At 27.6% G+C, this 22,628-nt stretch overlaps 2 protein-coding genes and 1 long non-coding RNA gene across 6 annotated transcripts in view; all 3 read left to right on the top strand.

Annotated features, from left to right (window-relative positions):
- Positions 1-3,522, top strand: part of LOC111676897 (U-scoloptoxin(01)-Er1a) — a 17,239-nt gene extending 13,717 nt beyond the window's left edge. For all 4 annotated transcript variants that reach the window (XM_046953287.1, XM_046953286.1, XM_046953285.1 and 1 more), the window contains exons 3-4: positions 1,002-1,124; positions 3,165-3,522. In XM_046953287.1, the coding sequence (XP_046809243.1) occupies positions 1,002-1,124; positions 3,165-3,365 (324 nt within the window). In that variant the 3' untranslated portion in view covers positions 3,366-3,522. The remainder of the gene's footprint in view (positions 1-1,001; positions 1,125-3,164) is intronic.
- LOC124420270 (myb-like protein AA) lies at positions 3,366-4,515 on the top strand (the record flags this gene model as incomplete). Its single annotated transcript, XM_046952553.1, has 1 exon — positions 3,366-4,515. A coding segment is annotated over one exon (852 nt), but the record flags the coding sequence as incomplete, so codon positions are not given.
- A 2,098-nt stretch (positions 4,516-6,613) lies between these two features.
- On the top strand, positions 6,614-16,251 carry LOC124420455. Its single transcript, XR_006941219.1, has 2 exons — positions 6,614-6,748; positions 15,954-16,251. It is a non-coding gene; the product is annotated as an uncharacterized LOC124420455 (long non-coding RNA).
- Positions 16,252-22,628: the final 6,377 nt, after the last annotated feature.

Here is a 22,628-nt window from a genome sequence, read left to right as displayed (position 1 = left end):
ATCTATCTATCTATCTATATATATCTATCTATCTATCTATCTATCTATCTATCTATCTATCTATCTATCTATCTACTTCATGGAAGTATTGAAAAAGAACTGAAAAACTGATGATTTTAACACAGACTTGTCATAGGTGACATGTTCTTTTTAATTGATTCCAAATTCACTACATCTGAAGTCATTTCTAAAAAGTATTATTAAAGAAAGGGGGTTTAATTACAAAAAAAATCAGTACAAAAAAAAATAACTTTAATTTTAAACAAAATTGGATTCTTTTCGCTTCTTTGGCAGTCATTAAACACCACTTCCACAGAAGGTAAACAAATTCAGTTAGTGCTACTTTTGAAGTCGTGATAAATGTTATTCTTTTAGAAGTACTTCGTTTTAAAGTCAAAGTAAATGACTTTATAGTATCAAATACCTTTTAAACCAGCCCTCGTTTTATGGTTTTTAATAGCAGCATATGTAGGTGTATATATGTGCATATGTTTTAATTCTTGTCTATTGTTTTATGTTTTTATTTTAATGATTTTTATGTGATTTTCAAAACTTAAATTAGAATTTCAAATGAGTTTTGTTTTTTTTTTTGTTCATCTTTCTACAGTTTTAATTAAATTTTCAGTGTATGATGGTTTTTTTTTTCTTGTAGTTACTGCAGAGTATTTGTTGGTTTTGTAATTGTTTTAACAATTTTTATTTATTATTTATTTTGTTTACATGTAAATTAAGTGTTTTTTTTTCAGAATGATTCTTTGTTTTTATTCCGCTTTTTTTTACTACCAGCCATTAAAAAAATTGTTATGCGTTTTTTCCATTAGATTGTGTCATCTGAAGGTCAAATCCACTCATTCATAAATTTTCCAAAAAAATGCATATAATATTACAACATACATGTAACTTGCCACAGAAGTATTATTACTTAATTTAAGAAAAATATATATATTTGTTAATTACATAGTTATTAATTTTTAATATAATTCTTTCTAATTATTTTTTAGCAAATTGATGGTTATGAAGCTGGTGTAGATTATCCCATTTATGATGCAGTACCCAAAGGTTTATCCTTTAATTGTCAAGGTCGCTTGCCGGGCTATTATGCTGATACAGAGACTAGATGTCAGGTAATATTTAAAGAAATATTTTCTCAAAATCTTGCGAATTATTTTCTACGGAATACTATTTTAATAGATTATTTTCAAACATTTTCTTATTTTATCGAAAAATTTAAACCAAATTCTCTTAATAAAAAAACATGTTTGAACAAATTTTCTTTTTTATAGAAAATTTTCCAACAAATCAGTTTCATACAAGATTTTTTAACAAATACTCTTTTCTTAGAAACTTTTCGAACATTTTCTCTTTTTATATAAAATTATCGAAAATTCCTTTTAATGAAAATTTTCAATAATTATTTATAAAAAATTAGAAAACTTTCGAATTTCACATTTTTTTTCAATAGAATAGTTTATGATTTTATTTTTTTAGAAATTTTTCAAACTGATTCTCATTTTACAGAAAAATTTTGAATAAATTCTATTTTTATAGAAAATGTTTAATGTCATTTATTTTTTTATCATTTATTAAAAATAATCAACCAAAATTTCTTAATAAGGAAACTTGTTTGAACAAATTTTCTTTTTTATAGAAAATTTTCGAACAAACCTTTTAGAAACTTTTCGAACATTTAGAAACTTTTCGAACATATTCTTAAAAACTTCTTTTTACAAAAAATTTCAATGTTTTTTTTTTTAAAAAAGAAAACTATTTCGAACATTTCTTTCATTTCGAAAATGATTTTCATTTTTTAGAAATTTTTTAAACAGATTCTCATTTTACAGAAAAATTTTGAATAAATTCTAATTTTACAGAAAAATTTCGAAGAAATTTATTTTTTTGAATTATAAACAAATTTTAACTAAATTCTCTTAATAAGGAAACATGTTTGAACAAAATTTCTTTTTTATAAAAAATTTTATAACAAATCTTTTTCATACAAGATTTTCTAACAAATGCTCTTTGTTTTGAAAAAGTTTCTTTTTGATATTTTCTCTTTATATAATTTTTTGAATATTTCTCTTTCTAAAGAAAATTTTTCCGAAAATTTCTCCTTCTATAGAAAGAGTTTCTCTTTATATAGAAAAAATTCCAAAATTTTTTCCTTTTATAGAAGATTTTCCAAAAATTTCTCTAATTTTTATACAAATTTTCCAAAAAGAAAAATTTTCAGAGAAAGAGAAATTTCTCTTTATATAGAAAAAAAATTGTTTGATAATTTTTCCTTTTATAGAAATTTTCCGAAAGTTTCTCTTTTAAAAGAAACTATTCCGAAAATTTCCCATTTTAAACGAAACTTTCTGTTTGCATTCTCTTTTTTATATAAAATTTTCGGAATTTTTTCCTTTTATAGAAAAATTCCCGAAAATTTATCTTTTTCTTTTTAAAGTTGACCGAAAAGTTCTCTTTTTAAACAAAATTTTACCATAATTTCTCTTTTTATAGAAAATTTTCTTTTTATAGAAAACTTTCTACAAATTTCTCTTTTAATGGGAAATTTTCCGTAAATATCTCTTTTAATAGGAAATTTTTCAAAAAATTATCTTTTAATAGAAAAATTTTGCCAAAAGTTATGTTCTTTATATAAAAATTTTCCGAAAAAATCTCTTTTTAATAAAAAATTCGCTTTTTCTTAGAAAAATTCTTTTATTTCTTTTTTTCGCTAAAATTGACCGAAAATTTCTCTTTTTAAACAAAATTTTACGATAATTTCTCTTTTTATGGAAAATTTTCTTTTCATAGAAAACCTTCCGCAAATTTCTCTTTTAATGGTAAATTTTCCGTAAATTTCTCTTTTTATGAAAAATTTTCCGAAAAATTTCCAAAAAATTCTCTTTTTTCTCTTAAATTAAATGAAAAGTTCTGTTTTTATATAAAATGTTTAAATAATTTCGCTTTTTATAGAAAAATTTCCGAAAATTTCTCTTTATATAAAAACTTTTTCTGAAAATGTCTCTTTTTGTTCAACATTTTACAAAATTTTCTCTTTTTATTGAACATTTTGGAAAATATCTTAACGTTATCGAAAATTTTCTCTCTTAAATAGAAATTTCGAAAAAATGTTCCTTTAAAATTGTTTGAAAAATTTTATTTTTTTCTTTCTTTAGGTCTGGCATTGGTGTCTACATTCCGGTCATCAATACTCATTTCTCTGTCCCAATGGCACGGTCTTCAATCAAGCAGTAAGAGTTTGTGATTGGTGGTCTAATGTTAATTGTCCTGCGGCTGAACAATTATACGAAAATAATGATGAACTCTATCGTACAACAGAGATCAATCAGTTTGGTAATGATGACAACAGTATTTGATATAAGGCCCAACAGAGAGGAAGTGCTAGAAATTATGAGCAAGAAAATGAGATATTAGTTAAAAAACAGCAGCAGCAACAACAACAACAGCAACTCAAAAGACAAAGACAAGGAAATGTTAAAGCAAAATTAATACAACATCAGCAACAGCATTATGAGCAACAACAGCAACAACAATTACAATTAGAATTAATACCACCTTTACCACCAGAAACTAGAGGCAGACAAAGAACATTTTCATCGACTTCTTCTTTAACAACTACAGCAAGACCCACAACAACAATAATTACTCGTAATAATACCAAAAATAGTTTTAGAGGCCACACTAAATACTCACAACAACAAGAACAACTGCAGCAGCAACACCAACAACAACAGCAACACCAATCAATTTTAACCCAAAGTAACCCCAACAGCATTAACAACATAAATAATATTAATAGTTTTAATAGTAAAAATAGTAAATTTAATAGTAGAAATCATTTTAATCATAATAACGATGAAAAACAACAACAACAACTAACCAAACATCAGCAACAACAACAACAACAACAAAAGCAACAGCGACGACCACAACAGCAACAACAGTATCAATATCAACAACCAACTATTACAGCAGCCCATAGCAAACATAAAAATACTGGTCATCAACATAGAAGCCAACAAAAACAACATCAAAATAAAAACAACAACACCAACAAAAGCACTAACAATTTGAAAAAATCCTCAAATGCCAACAACATCGATAATGATGAATTAAAAGACTATAAGAGCAAAATCAAAAATAAATACAACATCGATTATGATCATTCTTTAGATGCAGAATATGAAATAATCGAGGCCGTCGAATGAGAAAGGGAATGAAAGACAATGAATGATGGATCTTTACCAAAAAAACTAAGAAGAAGTTGCAGTTATTCGTTACTTTTAAAGATTCGAATGTTTGGAATGTTAAAAAGATCTTAAATCAAAAAAACAGTGTTGAAAATGGAAATATCATAATTTTTCTATAATTTTCTTGATCAATTTTCATTTTATAAACAAAATATAGCAAATTGCTGATCTTTTAATAGAAAATTATCGATAAATTTTCTTTTTTATAGAAAACTGTCTATCAAATTTAACTTTATATAAAGTTGACTTTGTAAAGAAAATGCACGATCACTTTTTTTTTTTGGAAAATTTTGTATTAAGACTTTCTCTTCGATCACTTTTCTTTTTATAAATGATTGTTAATCAATTTGCTTTTAATAGAAATGATCATGATCAATATTCTATTTATATAAAGTTATGGAGCAATTTTCCATAATTTTCTTGATCAATTTTCATTTTATAAACAAAATATAGCAAATTGTTGATCTTTTAATAGAAAATTATCGATAAGTTTTCTTTTTTTATAGATGACTGTCTATCAAATTTCTCTTTATATAAAGAAAATGCACGATCACTTTTTTTGCAAAATTTTGTATTAAGAGAAAGTTATCGATCGCTTTTCTTTTTATAAACGATTGTTGATCAATTTGCTTTTAATAGAATGATCATGATCTATTTATATAAAGTTATCGATCAATTTTCTTTTTATAGAAAACGGTCAAGATCAATTCTATTTTATAGAAAACTGTCTATCAGTTTTTCTTTAGATCATTTTGATAGAAAATTGAAAGCCAATTTATTTTTTATTTGAAACATTCGATCACTTTTCTTCTCTTTAGAGCAAATTCTCTTTAGAGCAAATTGTTGATCGATTGATGATCAATTACCGATCAATTTTCTATATACGGAAAACGGTTGATCAATTTATATTCAATATCAGTTTCTCTTTAAAAAAATTGCTGATCGATTGTCTTTTGATAGAAAATTAAAGATCAAGTTCAATGAAATATATCGATCACTTAGTTTTTCTATTATTTTCTTCATTTTCGTTCACGATTATAATTAATTTTCTTTTAATATAAATTTGGCGATCAAAGCAAATTATCGATAAAATTTCTCTGTTCATATAAATCTGTCGATATATTTTTTCTTAATAGAAAATTAATGATCAATTTTCTTTTTTTTTTAGAAAATTGACGATCAATTGAATTTTTATAGAAAATTTTTGATCCATTTTTAATTTAAAGTCGATCACTTTTCTTTTTTATGGAAAATTATTGATCATGTTTCTTTTTATATAAAACTATTGGACAATTCTCTTTCTTTAGAATACTGCCAAATGCTGATCGATTGTCTTTTTATTAGAAAAATTATTCTTAATTCTATTTTAATAGAAAATTTTCGATCAATTACATTTTTATAGAAAATTTATGAATCATTTTTAATAAAAAGAAAATTATTCGATTACTTTTATTTTTATAGCGAATTTAAGATCAGTTTTCATCTTAAAATTGAAAATTGACGATCAATTGAATTTTTATAGAAAATGTTTGCTCGATTTTCAGATCGATCTTTATGTAATTAACACATAACCGATTACTTAAGAGATCACAACACTAGACAAGATCATAAACTTTAGTTGCAGCCACGACAATGATTGAATGAAACGAATTTACGATCACTAAAATTTTTTGCACCAAATGAAGTTATTTATCTTTTCCATTATTATAAATGGGTCCAGATTTTAGCATTGAGTTAACAGTTGTCTAATGGTTGCTGTGTGGCCACCATTAGTTGGTTACTAGGATTAAGTGTAAAAAAACCTAAAAAATTGTCTCTCAAAATCATTATTATTTTTTTTAAACTAAATTTCAGTTTTTTGTTATTATTTTTGGACTTTTAAAACATATTTTCTTAGTTTGTAAATACAATTTTTTTGTTACATAATTTTAGTTTATAAATTTTTTATACTTTTTTTATAAATGTATTATTTTAATAAAATTAAAAAATATTTTTTATATATTTGTGATTAATAAAAAACGAAAATAAATTAAAAGTTTTTTAATTTTAATTACTCAGGTTACAGAAGGAGAGTTCATCACACTTAAAGCTCAATATATTCTGTAAAAGTTCAAGCTACTTAAATAACAAAAAGAGCCAAATAAAATTTTCTCAGTTTTCTGTCAAATGAATAAGATTGAAAATGATATTTCCTCCATCTAATAATTTCGATAGCATTTTATTATATATTTTTTTAACTATAATGTTGTCTATCTTAAGGCTTTCTTAAATTTTAAACAAAACTCAATCAAAATACAACACTGAGTTAAAGCTTGGCCTAAACCTCAACAGCTGTTAACAAATGTCAGGTGAAAATGACAGCTGTTGTGAAAACAATTTCAGTGTTTTAACAAAGTTAACTAGATTTAATGAAGTTTGGAAAAATACAAACATAAAGAAATACATAAACATATAAACTAAAATAATACGATTAATTTTTCTAATTATTGGTAAGTTTATAAAATAGTACATTTTTCTAGAATACATAATAGTAACATCTATTAAACAAATCGAAAAACATCATCATAAGATTTTTGCCCATATTATTCTCTATATAAAACTCTCTTAAAAAAGAGAACAGCTAAATAAGTAAATTTAAAGAAGAGTTAAAAAGGCATCAACCAATAGGCAATAGGCAAACTGCTAGTAGATCATCATGTAAAGTTACTTAGAAATTGGGGTTAATCATTGAATTGTTTCGACTATATAACGGTATATTTTTGAAATTATTTCAATTAAGCACAGTATGAAAAATTTAATATTTATACACTTTTTTAAATATTACAACGATTGTAATATATAAGAGAAAAATGTGAATCTTTTTATATACTAAGTACATACATAGGTACATATAAATGTATGTATTTCTCATTGAAGCTTAACTTTTAGGTTTGTTACTGATACGCTTTAAGCTAACTCTAACTAAGTAAAACTGAACTGAGGTGGAACTGAACTAGAACTGAACTAGAACTGAACTAGAACTGAACTAGAACTGAACTAGAACTGAACTAGAACTGAACTAGAACTGAACTAGAACTGAACTGAACTAGAACTGAACTAGAACTGAACTAGAACTGAACTAGAACTGAACTAGAACTGAACTAGAACTGAACTAGAACTGAACTAGAACTGAACTAGAACTGAACTAGAACTGAACTAGAACTGAACTAGAACTGAACTAGAACTGAACTAGAACTAAACTAGAACTGAACTAGAACTGAACTAGAACTGAACTAGAACTGAACTAGAACTGAACTAGAACTAGAACTGAACTAGAACTGAACTAGAACTGAACTAGAACTGAATTAGAACTGAACTAGAACTGAACTAGAACTGAACTAGAACTGAACTAGAACTAGAACTGAACTAGAACTGAACTAGAACTGAACTAGAACTGAACTAGAACTGAACTAGAACTGAACTAGAACTGAACAAGAACTGAACTAGAACTGAACTAGAACTGAACTAGAACTGAACTAGAACTGAACTAGAACTGAACTAGAACTGAACTAGAACTGAACTAGAACTGAACTAGAACTGAACTAGAACTGAACTAGAACTGAACTAGAACTGAACTAGAACTGAACTAGAACTGAACTAGAACTGAACTAGAACTGAACTAGAACTGAACTAGAACTGAACTAGAACTGAACTAGAATTGAACTAGAACTGAACTAGAACTGAACTAGAACTGAACTAGAACTGAACTAGAACTGAACTAGAACTGAACTAGAACTGAACTAGAACTGAACTAGAACTGAACTAAAACTGAACTAGAACTGAACTAGAACTGAACTAGAACTGAACTAGAACTGAACTAGAACTGAACTAGAACTGAACTAGAACTGAACTAGAACTGAACTAGAACTGAACTAGAACTGAACAAGAACTGAACTAGAACTGAACTAGAACTGAACTAGAACTGAACTAGAACTGAACTAGAACTGAACTAGAACTGAACTAGAACTGAACTAGAACTGAACTAGAACTGAACTAGAACTGAACTAGAACTGAACTAGAACTGAACTAGAACTGAACTAGAACTGAACTAGAACTGAACTAGAACTGAACTAGAACTGAACTAGAACTGAACTAGAACTGAACTAGAACTGAACTAGAACTGAACTAGAACTGAACTAGAACTAAACTAGAACTGAACTAGAACTGAACTAGAACTGAACTAGAACTGAACTAGCACTGAACTAGAACTGAACTAGAACTGAACTAGAACTGAACTAGAACTGAACTAGAACTGAACTAGAACTGAACTAGAACTGAACTAGAACTGAACTAGAACTGAACTAGAACTGAACTAGAACTGAACTAGAACTGAACTAGAACTGAACTAGAACTGAACTAGAACTGAACTAGAACTGAACTAGAACTGAACTAGAACTGAACAAGAACTGAACTAGAACTGAACTAGAACTGAACTAGAACTGAACTAGAACTGAACTAGAATTGAACTAGAACTGAACTAGAACTGAACTAGAACTGAACTAGAACTGAACTAGAACTGAACTAGAACTGAACTAGAACTGAACTAGAACTGAACTAGAACTGAACTAGAACTGAACTAGAACTGAACTAGAACTGAACTAGAACTGAACTAGAACTGAACTAGAACTGAACTAGAACTGAACTAGAACTGAACTAGAACTGAACTAGAACTGAACTAGAACTGAACTAGAACTGAACTAGAACTGAACTAGAACTGAACTAGAACTGAACTAGAACTGAACTAGAACTGAACTAGAACTGAACTAGAACTGAACTAGAACTGAACTAGAACTGAACTAGAACTGAACTAGAACTGAACTAGAACTGAACTAGAACTGAACTAGAACTGAACTAGAACTGAACTAGAACTGAACTAGAACTGAACTAGAACTGAACTAGAACTGAACTAGAACTGAACTAGAACTGAACTAGAACTGAACTAGAACTGAACTAGAACTGAACTAGAACTGAACTAGAACTGAACTAGAACTGAACTAGAACTGAACTAGAACTGAACTAGAACTGAACTAGAACTGAACTAGAACTGAACTAGAACTGAACTAGAACTGAACTAGAACTGAACTAGAACTGAACTAGAACTGAACTAGAACTGAACTAGAACTGAACTAGAACTGAACTAGAACTGAACTAGAACTGAACTAGAACTGAACTAGAACTGAACTAGATCTGAACTAGAACTGAACTAGAACTGAACTAGAACTGATCTAGAACTGAACTAGAACTGAACTGGAAGCAACTTACTTATTAACTTACGAACTAGCTTACTAAAGTATTTCATCTAATCTTGTTTTGAGCTTAAGAAACTTCTCTTCTGAAAAAAGGAAAATGAGTTAAAAATATTATATAATATGTATCCCACTCTTGTGCTATTAAGCGATTATAAAGCCAACTTTGACCTCCCCTAACTCTGGCAGTTTTTTATATTTTCGTGACTTAAGTAGTTGCCATGCAGTGAATTTAAAAATCAATCAACTAGATCCAAGATTTTAATAATTTAAAAACGTTTTTAATCATTTTAATCATTAGAAATACTTATTTCTTAAATAAAACGTATGTAATAGATTAACTATATCTAATATTTAAATATAATGATATGAAGTAGGAATAATTTTAAAAACTTTTCAACAGCGTGTATTAATTTAAATCAACAAACTTAATTCATTCATTATTATATATATTTTATTGTGTGTAAAATCGTTATCTTTCTGGTGTTAGCAAATTATCACAAAGTTTAAAATTCAATCAAACTCATTATTGAATCGCAAGAAAATAATTTCAAAAGATAAATTAATCAAAAAGAAAAAATCGTTTGAAAATTATAAAAAATACATTTACATGAATGTGTGCGGTGGCCCTTTTTTATTATTGGCCATCGATAGTGAACAACATGTTTTAAATTGCACCCACATTTAAATTAATTTTGTTGGTATTTCATTAATTCAAGGGGATTATTTGTTACATATATTTAAATGTTTTTATTTTATAAAGTTACTGGACCTGGGTAAACAAAATCACGTTTTGTTAATTCACACCAGTACAAACGAGGCTAAGAGTAAAAAAAACACACACAAATACATAAACCTATCCACAACAACAACAAAGAACAGCCAAAACCAATAAGCTAAACTTAAACTAAAAATTCAACTCAACTCAGACCCGAACAAACAACAAATCAACGAAACAGCTGAAATACATTTAAAACAAACAAATTTTTGCTTTACTATAGGTACCCAGTATCTATACAAATACTTTTTTATTTCACTATACATATACGAAAATACACACACACACATCCACTCTTTTTTACCTATAGATTTAACAAATAATTATGTAATATAAATTTTCGGCAATTTTTACGCTAACGTAATGTTTCTGTTTTTAGGTTAACCAAAATAAATTATAAAAAAAATATATTTATATTTTAACAAAAAGTACTGCATGTGATAAAAAGACTTTACTGGAAGTTAAAAAAAGTAGTAGACTTCAACGACAGAAAAGAAATATATACTTTTTTACCACTACAGCCTGCAGTTAATTAAAAAACACTTGAATGATTGTCTGTCTGATTTTCTTCATACTTATGTATGTATGTACCTTTTTGTTTTCATATTAGTGGACCTTTAAACTAAACTGACACCAGAGTCTCTCACATAAACTGACACTTTATTAATAATATGAAAAATAAAAAAAAAATAATAATAGCTACAGTTGAGGCTAATCATATAGCATAGAATCAATAAAAATAATTACTATATCATAAGCAGTCATCCAGAAAGAATTTCCTTATCGATTTAGTTTATAGTTCAGACTTTAGTATAGCTTAGTCTATTCTCTAGAATATGGCATGGTCTATAGTATATTATATAGTATAGTCTATAGTCCAGTCTCAAGTCTAATCTATACTCTAGTCTCTAGTCTAGTATGAAATCTAGTATAAGCAGCCCTCTGAAAAGGATTTCCTTATCGATGTAGTTTATAGTTCAGGCTTTAGTCTAGCCTAGACTATAGTCTAGTCTATAGTCTAGTCTATAGTCTAGTCTATAGTCTAGTCTATAATCTAGTCTATAGTCTAGTCTATAGTCTAGTCTATAGTCTAGTATATAGTCTAGTATATAGTCTAGTCTATAGTCTAGTCTATAGTCTAGTCTATAGTCTAGTCTATAGTCTAGTCTATAGTCTAGTCTATAGTCTAGTCTATAGTCTAGTCTATAGTCTAGTCTATAGTCTAGTATAAGTCTAGTCTATAGTCTAGTCTATAGTCTAGTCTATAGTCTAGTCTATAGTCTAGTCTATAGTCTAGTCTATAGTCTAGTCTATAGTCTAGTCTATAGTCTAGTCTATAGTCTAGTCTATAGTCTAGTCTATAGTCTAGTCTATAGTCTAGTCTATAGTCTAGTCTATAGTCTAGTCTATAGTCTAGTCTATAGTCTAGTCTATAGTCTAGTCTATAGTCTAGTCTATAGTCTAGTCTATAGTCTAGTCTATAGTCTAGTCTATAGTCTAGTCTATAGTCTAGTCTATAGTCTAGTCTATAGTCTAGTCTATAGTCTAGTCTATAGTCTAGTCTATAGTCTAGTCTATAGTCTAGTCTATAGTCTAGTCTATAGTCTAGTCTATAGTCTAGTCTATAGTCTAGTCTATAGTCTAGTCTATAGTCTAGTCTATAGTCTAGTCTAGTCTATAGTCTAGTCTATAGTCTAGTCTATAGTCTAGTCTATAGTCTAGTCTATAGTCTAGTCTATAGTCTAGTCTATAGTCTAGTCTATAGTCTAGTCTATAGTCTAGTCTATAGTCTAGTCTATAGTCTAGTCTATAGTCTAGTCTATAGTCTAGTCTATAGTCTAGTCTATAGTCTAGTCTATAGTCTAGTCTATAGTCTAGTCTATAGTCTAGTCTATAGTCTAGTCTATAGTCTAGTCTAGTCTATAGTCTAGTCTATAGTCTAGTCTATAGTCTAGTCTATAGTCTAGTCTATAGTCTAGTCTATAGTCTAGTCTATAGTCTAGTCTATAGTCTAGTCTATAGTCTAGTCTATAGTCTAGTCTATAGTCTAGTCTATAGTCTAGTCTATAGTCTAGTCTATAGTCTAGTCTATAGTCTAGTCTATAGTCTAGTCTATAGTCTAGTCTATAGTCTAGTCTATAGTCTAGTCTATAGTCTAGTCTATAGTCTAGTCTATAGTCTAGTATATAGTCTAGTCTATAGTCTAGTCTATAGTCTAGTCTATAGTCTAGTCTATAGTCTAGTCTATAGTCTAGTCTATAGTCTAGTCTATAGTCTAGTCTATAGTCTAGTCTATAGTCTAGTCTATAGTCTAGTCTATAGTCTAGTCTATAGTCTAGTCTATAGTCTAGTCTATAGTCTAGTCTATAGTCTAGTCTATAGTCTAGTCTATAGTCTAGTCTATAGTCTAGTCTATAGTCTAGTCTATAGTCTAGTCTATAGTCTAGTCTATAGTCTAGTCTATAGTCTATAGTCTATAGTCTAGTCTATAGTCTAGTCTATAGTCTAGTCTATAGTCTAGTCTATAGTCTAGTCTATAGTCTAGTCTATAGTCTAGTCTATAGTCTAGTCTATAGTCTAGTCTATAGTCTAGTCTATAGTCTAGTCTATAGTCTAGTCTATAGTCTAGTCTATAGTCTAGTCTATAGTCTAGTCTATAGTCTAGTCTATAGTCTAGTCTATAGTCTAGTCTATAGTCTATAGTCTATAGTCTAGTCTATAGTCTAGTCTATAGTCTAGTCTATAGTCTAGTCTATAGTCTAGTCTATAGTCTAGTCTCTAGTCTATAGTCTAGTCTATAGTCTAGTCTATAGTCTAGTCTATAGTCTAGTCTATAGTCTAGTCTATAGTCTAGTCTATAGTCTAGTCTATAGTCTAGTCTATAGTCTAGTCTATAGTCTAGTCTATAGTCTAGTCTATAGTCTAGTCTATAGTCTAGTCTATAGTCTAGTCTATAGTCTAGTCTATAGTCTAGTCTATAGTCTAGTCTATAGTCTAGTCTATAGTCTAGTCTATAGTCTAGTCTATAGTCTAGTCTATAGTCTAGTCTATAGTCTAGTCTATAGTCTAGTCTCTATAGTCTAGTCTATAGTCTAGTCTATAGTCTACTATAGTCTAGTCTATAGTCTAGTCTATAGTCTAGTCTATAGTCTAGTCTATAGTCTAGTCTATAATCTAGTCTATAGTCTAGTCTATAGTCTAGTCTATAGTCTAGTCTATAGTCTAGTCTATAGTCTAGTCTAGTCTATAGTCTAGTCTAGTCTATAGTCTAGTCTATAGTCTAGTCTATATTCTAGTCTATAGTCTAGTCTATAGTCTAGTCTGTAGTCTAGTCTATAGTCTAGTCTTTAGTATATAGTCTAGTATAGTCTACTCTATAGTCTAGTCTATTATATTGTCTATGGTCTATATTATAGTATATTGCCTTGTATATAGTGTTGTCGATTGTCTAGTTATAGTCTGGTCTATAGTCTGGTCCACAGTCTATTCTATAGTTAAGTTTATGCTTGTCCTCTCTCTAGTTTAGTGTATAGTCTAGTCTATTTTATAGTCTATCGAGCGAAATTTCTTGCAAATTGAACAAAAACATTCGTAATTATTGTTTTCTGCTATATTTTGAATCAATAATGTTTGTATAACATAATAAAATTCATATTTTAATGAAACCATAAATCACAGTAATTATCCAGCTTTCTTTAATTTTTCTGTGGGTCTAACAATACAACAATCGTAGGTCTACAAAAAGTTAACACTATCTGCACATACATTATTTTCTAAGCAATTAAATTGAAAAAGAACTACTTACTTGGTAAATAAATAGATACATACATATGTATATATTGAAATAATTTGTTTCATATTTTATGTATGTGTCAATAGATATGTACATACATACGTATATATGAAATTGGCCACAAATAAACCAAAAAAATTTGTAGACTAAAGAGTCTGGTTTTAAAAATGTTGAAATGTTGAAGTGTGTGTGTGTACTTTTATAATTAAAATTTACGCATTTTAATGTTTCAACTTCAACATTTTTAAATATTCGTACATACTAATTGTTATTGCTACTTCTTCATCATTATTGTGATGATGATCATCATCTTCATCGTGCTGTTTGTCGTCATCATCATCATAAACATTTTCAAAAATACGAAATGATAAAATGTATTTATAAAATATTAATTTTTTCATACAACTTTAAATCTGCATAATAATATTTCATTTTCGATTTTTTTTATTTTTGCTTTGAATTTTAAGAAATAAAGTCTTAAACGAGCTTAGCAGGCCAAGCAAGCAGACGACAACAGGCACCACCTCTACCTGTAGCCATAAATCGAAGGCAAGCGACTTCAATTCGTATGAAGAAGCAACAGCTACAAAAAAATATCATCAACTTTGTGTTTAACACTAAATCAGTCCGGTTTTTAAGAAATAAATACCATTTAATAATAAATTTGTTTCATGCAAATAGCAACTAACAAATTTGTTGCTAATGTGCTATCAAACAAATCTGTAGACAAAATTTTAAATTGAAATACTTATTCTAATTGTTTTAAACATTATAGTTATGCTAATAATGATGACGACAATCTGTCACCTAGAGTTTTATAGCTAAATCAGCTAAAAATTAATTATTTCTTTTATAATCTGATGCAGTTAAATGAATTTTTTTTATCACCAAAAAATTGAGTAAACTTTAGAGGAAAGTGTGGCAAAAAAACAACAACCTGGTTCAAGGACAACAAGATGTTATGCATAAACTTAAATACTACTGATGATTACCGATGAATACAAGAGGAGGTGTTATTTTATTAAAACATAATTTAAATCCAATAAAATATTCGAAAAAGTCCAGGGAATGGAGAGCATACAACTGAGAGTAATCTATTTTCGTGTCTATTCAAAAGTTACATATATTCTATAGATTCTATCTATTATATAGTCTAGGCTATATCATATTCTATAGTCTAGCGTAAGCTCAAGCCTACAGTCTAGTCTGTAATCTAGTCTATTGTAAGGAGTATAGTCTAGTCTATAGTGAAGACAACAGTCTAGTCTATAGTCTAGTCTATAGTTTAGTCAATAGTCTAGTCTATAGTCTAGTCTATAGTATAGTCAATCTATAATCTAGTCCATAGTCTAGTCTATAGTCTAGTCTATAGTCTAGTCTATAGTCTAGTCTATAGTCTAGTCTATAGTCTAGTCTATAGTCTAGTCTATAGTCTAGTCTACAGTCTAGTCTATAGTCTAGTCTATAGTCTAGTCTATAGTCTAGTCTATAGTCTAGTCTATAGTCTAGTCTATAATCTAGTCTAGTCTATAATCTAGTCTAGTCTATAGTCTAGTCTGTAGTCTAGGTCTAATAGTCTAATATTAGTTTTATATTTTGGGCCTTATTCATAAGGCGTTACATACTTAAAATTATTTACTTAGTTTTGGATCGGTTTGAGGACTTAGTTAATTGTGTGACTTCGTTATTGTCAGTTTTTAAATATTCTGCTAATATTGTTTTCTATAAATAATTATCTTATGAATTTCATATTTATTCTTAAAATTTCTATTAAAAGCTATAAAAACTTATATTTCCATAGAATAACATAAATCTTCTTTTCATTTTAATACTTTCAGCACCAAATAAAGATGTTTCTCCAATCGGTTTGCTTCAAACTCATTAGTATGCTAAACTTAAACTGACATCTCAACCCCACAATTAATAACTGTCTTTATTAACCCCATATATGAAAGATCAATAAATTTCAAAGCCAAGGTCAAATATAATGAACAAAAACAAAAAATATAGTATTGCCGCCAGCTAACAACGTGTGGACATTTATGGAAAATTATTTTATTACTACAACTCTTGTAAAACGAATAATCAAACACAAATTTATCAATATTAATAAAAACTTAGGCCCAAAATTAAGAGGAAAAAACAAAACAGCCCATAAACAACATATTAACATAATTTATTCAAATATTTATTTTAATTCGTCCCAAAACGAAAACGAAAACTACAACTTATTCCAAATAAAGAGAGTGTGTTCAGAGAATCAGTCATGTGGTCATATGTGCAAATAACATTTCAAAATATCTTTGACATTTTAAAAATCTATCTTAAACTTGGTCTCATCACTGTGTTCTTCTATTTGGTGACGGAATGGTATGTTCTCCATTTTGGTATCGACCTAAATGATACTGATGCTTCATTGGTACCAAAAACGTCGGCAAACAACGGCGGTAGCAGCAGCAACAGTACTGTCGTCAAAGCTTATCGTTTACTTGTAGATTTTTTTATACATTAATAAATAATTTATTATTAATAAATGAAAATAAAAAACTTGTTTATTCTATCGTTTAGAGTTTTTAGTGAAATATCTTTAATAAATGTGAAGTTTTTTTTTAAAACAAAATTAAATTTGTTTAACTTGTTTAATTTTTTCAGATTTTGTTTAGTAATCTTTTGTCATGAGGCCATAACATTTAAATTATCTTCCTGTTGCTTCATTTCTTACGAAATCATTTTTTTTAATTTTAAATTCTGAATTATAAATAGAACAGATTTATGGCACTTATTGTGAAATTTTCGATTTTTGATAAATTTGAAATCGTGTATCTTACAATATCTATATAGACTAGACTCAATCTTGTATAGAATAAACCGGCCAAACAATAACTATAGAGTATACCTTAGATTATACTATAGCCTAGACTACAGACGAGGATATAGACTAGACTATAGACGAGACTTTAGACGAGACTTTAGGCTACAATACAGATTAGGATAAACTATAGACTCGACTATAGGCTAGACTATAGACTACACTATAGGCTAATCCATAGACTAGACTAGACTATAAACTAGACTATAAGCTAGACTATAGGCTAGATTATGACTAGACTATAGACTAAAATATAGACTAGAGAATATAATAGACTATAAACGTGACTATTGACTAGATTGTAGACTAGAATACAGACTAGACTTCATTTTAGACTAGACTATAAACAAGACAATAGACTAAACTATAGACTAGATTATAGGGTGGCCTATAGACTACACTACAAACTAGACTATAGAGTAGACTATAAATTATAAACTAGACGAAACTAAAGACTAGACTGTAACTATACTAGTCTAGTCTATAGTCTAGTCTATAGACTATAGACTAGACTATAGACTAGACTATAGACTAGACTATAGACTAGACTGTCGACTAGACTATAGACTAGACTATAGAATAGACTATCGACTAGACTATCGACTAGACTATAGACTAGACTATAGACTAGACTATAGACTAGACTATAGACTAGACTATAGACTAGACTATAGACTAGGCTATAGACTAGACTATAGACTAGACTATAGACTAGACTATAGACTAGACTATAGACTAGACTATAGACTAGACTATAGACCAGACTATAGACTCGACTATAGACTAGACTATAGAATAGACTATATACTATTTACTAGACTATAGTCTAGACTATAGGCTAGACTATAAACTTGACTATAGACTTGACTATAGACTAGACTATAGACTATAAACTATAGACTATACTATAGACCAGACTATAGACTAGAGCAGAGACTTGATTATAGACTAGACTATAGACATGATTATAGACTAGACTTTAGACTTGACTTTTCTGTAGACTATACTGGACTTTTCTATAGACTATACTATAGACTAGACTATAGACTAGACCATAGACTAGACTATAGACTAAATTATATACTAGACTATAGACTAGATCATAGACTTGATTATAGAATAGGCTATAGACTTGATTATAGACTAGACTATATACGATACTATAGACTACAAATTGTACTATAGACAAGGCGGTAGACTCAACATTTGTGTCTCTAATACATTAACCAACTAACATTTATCTCCTGTATTTCCATCTTAGTTGGAGGATTGACTACAACATGTTTGTCTGTTGTTCAAAACCTCTGCGATTTGTTAACAACAAATAGTATAGTAAAAAAATATAGTAGAAAAAATATGTTTAAAACAAAACCATTCATAACCAGTCGTACAACTTTTTAATAGATCAAACAAATACAAAAAAATACATAGAAGAAAAAATAATGTTATAAGAAAAACAAAATCACAAATAATAAATGCAATCATAATGAAAATATGTATGTTTTTCTTACTCTTAATTACTTAAGCCAACTTAAAGTACTCGACACGAGCAGCAACTTTTGGTGCTGTGCTGGGATGTTGTTGGCTCAGATAAGTTTGATTCGATTTTTAACTGAAATTTTAAATTTCAAATGCAAAATATAAACAAATAATATATCAAAGTGATTGTATGCATTTATGTTGAACAACAAGTTCTTTTTTTTAACAAATGTTATTTTAACACTTACCCCTCTCAAATCTAAGGCAATACAAAAATTGCCCTAAAACTAGTAAACATAATGCGGTTTGTCTGTGTGTGTAGGAAGGAGATGATGATGATGATCTTTTAATTTATTTATGATAAAAATTTGAAAGATGTTTAAAGCATAATAGATGTATCAAAATACCAACTCATCACCTTTTTTTAAAATGTAACCAGCAGAAATGCCAACAACAACAAAAAAGGTTATTAAATAAATAATATTATCTTTTGTATTTTTTATGTTAAACAATAACACTCTGTTGTGTTTCTTCATGGGATTCATTTTTACCATTAGGTCATGTTAATGTTACATATCGGTTATTAAAACTCATTTATCATTATCTTATTTAATGAATCAAATTTGATTGAATGAAAAAACTGTATGTATGTTGATGCGAAAAATTAGAGCAATTTAATTTTGAAACAGTGGTTTGAAATCATAAAAAATGGGTTAGAAAAAAGAACAAATTTTTCCATTTAATTGGTCTCTCTATTTCTCTATTTATAAAAAAAACTGGCAAAAAAATTTCTTGAAAAATTTTCGATAAAAATTTAAAAAAAACTCATTTTTTAAAAATTTTTAAAAATCTATCTTTTTAATGAAAATTTTTGATTTAAATTTAAAAATTTTATTATTTTATAGAAATTCTATTTTTATTGAAAATTTTCGAAAACAAATCTGTTTTTAAATAAATTTTTCGAACATAATCCCTTTTTTAAAAAAGTGTTGAAAAGTCTCTCTTTTTAAAAAAAAATTTAGAGCAAATTTGTTTTTATTGGAAATTTTCGAATATTTGCCTTTTTGTATAAAGTTTTAGAACCAATTATTTATTTTTTTTTTATTTTTTTTTTAATTTATCAAATATTTCTCTTTTCATAAAAAACGTTTGAAACTTTCTATTTATATAATATATATTTTTAAAATATTACTTTTTGAAGAAAATTTTAAAAATATTTTTCTTTTTATAGAAAATTTTTGAACAAATTCTCTTTTTATAGAAAGTTTTCGAACAAATTCTCTTCTTTAAGAACATTTTCGAAAGTTTTTATAGAGAGTTTTCGAACAAATTCTCTTCTTAAAGAACATTTTCGAAAGTTTCTCTTTTCATAGAACATTTCCAAAACAAACTCTCTTTTATGGCATATTTCCGAATAAATTCACTATCTATAGACAATGTTGCAAACAAATTCCTCTCTTTTTAAACAATTTTAGAACAGATTCTACTTTTATCAGATATTATCGAGCACATATTTATCAGATATTACATTTTTGTACAAAATCTCTTTTATAAATGATTTTCGAGAAAGAAAATCTCTTTCTATATAAAATTTTGGAACAAATTTTCTTTTCATAGAAAGTTTTCAAACAAATTCTCTTTTGTGGAATATTTTCGAACAAATTCTCTATCATAGACAATGTTCGAACAAAATCTCTCTCTTTATAAACAATTTTAAAACAGAATCTCTTTTTATTAGAAATTATCTTTTTTAGAGAATTTTCGAATATTTCTCTTTTTATAGAAAATTTTAAAAGGTTTCATTTATGTCTTTTAACAGAAACTTTTCTAACGAAATCTCTTTTCATAGAACATTTTCAAGCAAATTCTCTTTTATATATGATTTTCGAGAACCGAATCTCTTTTTATAAAAACTTTTCGAATAAATTCTCTTTTTATAGGAAGTTTTCAAACAAATTTTCTTCTTAAAGAACTTTTTTGAAAGTTTATCTTTTTATAGAACATATCCAAAAGAAATTCTGTTTTATAGAACATTTTCGAACAAATTATCTCTCTTTATAAACAATTTTAGAACAAATTCCACTTTTGATTTGATATTTTCGAATATATTCTCATTTTATAGAGAATTCTTGGAAATTTATCTTTTTTAGAAACTCTTTTAAATAATTCTCTTTTTATAGAACATTTTCGAGCAAATAAATTTTCTTTTCGAACAAATTATCTTTTTATAGGATGTTTTCAAACTAAATTTCTTCTTAAAGAACATTCTCGAAAGATTATCTTTTTATAGAACATTTCCAAAAGAAATTTCCTCTTTTATGGAATATTTTCGAACAAATTATCTCTCTATATAAACAATTTTAGCACAAATTCCCTTTTGATTAGATATTTTATAGAAAATTTTCTCATTTTATAGAAACTTTTCGGAAATTTGGCTTTTTTAGAAACACTTTGAAATAATTCTCTTTTTATAGAATATCTTGGAGCAAAAAAATTTTCTTTCAAAGAAAATTTTCGAAAAAAAACTTCTCTTTTTATATACAATGTTCCAACAAAATCTCTCTCTTTATAAAAATTTTAGAACACATTCTCTTTATCAAATTCTCTCCTTTTTTAGGAATTTTTGAATATTTCTCTTTTTATAGAAAATTCTTAAAGATTTGATTTTGGTAAAAAAATTTCGAACGTTTTTATTTTTTAGAAAAAAATCGAAATCGAATTGAAAATGTTATATAAACAATTTTGGAACAAATTCCTTTTTTATCAAAAATTTTTGAACAAATTGTCTTTTATAAAAAAAAAAAATTTTGAAAATTTCTTTTTACATAAATTTTCTAATGAGTTTTCTATTTATAGAACATTTTTGTGCAAATTGTTTTTCATAGAAAATTTTAGAAAAAAATTCTCTCTTCATAAAAAATTTTCAAACAAATTCTTTTATTCATAAAATATTCGAATAAATTTTCTTTTTATACCCTACACCGCTTCAGTGAGGAGGGTATATTGGGTTTGTGCTGATGTTTGTAACGCACAATAATATTGGTCCTATAACCACCTTAAAGAATACCAATCGGTTCAGAATCATTTTCTCAGTTGATTTAGCTATGTCCGTCCTTCTGTCCGTCCGTCCATGTAAAAATTGTAATCAAACTACAGGCCACAATTTTGAAGATAATTGAATGAAATTTAATACATGATCTTCTATTATCCTAGGGACGAACCCTATTAAAAATGGTTAAAATCGGTCCATTATTTCACCTTGCCCCCATACAACTGTACCCCCGAATAGGGCTTGTAAACATTGTAATCAAACTACAGATCGCAATTTTTGAGATAAATCAATGAAATTTGGAACATGATCTTCTATTATACCGTAGACAAATCTTATTGAAAATGATTAACATCGATCCATTATTTCACCTAGCCCCCACACAATTGAACTCCCGAATAGAGCTTGTAAACCTTGTAATCAACTACAGGTCGCATTTTTGGAGATAATTCAATGAAATTTGGCACATGATCTTTAATGGTACTGTAGACGAAGCCTATTGAAAATAGTTAACATCGGTCCATTATTTCACCTAGGCCCCATAGAACTGAACCCACCAAATAGGGTTTTTAAGTTCATAATTATGTTTTATATACTCGTACCTCGACAAAAAGCTGCAAAACCAAGTTCTATACTAGTCTTGATGTCCCCGATGAACCTTGTAATTATAGGGCCTCATTTGACCATAGCCCCTCTAAAAAGCCGCCATCAAAATTTTACTTAAATATCCACAGTTTAATTAAACAGTAAATGGCTTTAGTATATCTGACGCAATTTACAATTCAACTTAAAAGCTTTATTATGAAAACTAAATCACATTTTATTCGTATACAGGTGTAGGGTTTTATATGGTCGACTTAGCCCGACTATAACATCTCACTTGTTTTTAGAATATTTTCGAAAATTTTAACTTTTATAAAAACTTTTCAAACAAATTTTTAAATTTATAATAATTTTATAAAAATAAAACTTTCAAACAAAAACTTTACTTTTTATAGAAAATTTTTGAAAATGTACTATGTATTTTTCCCAACAGTCTCACTGTTGTTCTCAAACTATATACAACTATTAAATAATAAATATAATCTACTATTTGCAATCTATTAAATACTATGT

The sequence above is a fragment of the Lucilia cuprina genome, chromosome 5 (assembly GCF_022045245.1).
Source record: "Lucilia cuprina isolate Lc7/37 chromosome 5, ASM2204524v1, whole genome shotgun sequence".
In the NCBI taxonomy this organism is placed as follows: domain Eukaryota; kingdom Metazoa; phylum Arthropoda; class Insecta; order Diptera; family Calliphoridae; genus Lucilia; species Lucilia cuprina.
This window is presented reverse-complemented; position numbering and strand designations above follow the sequence as displayed.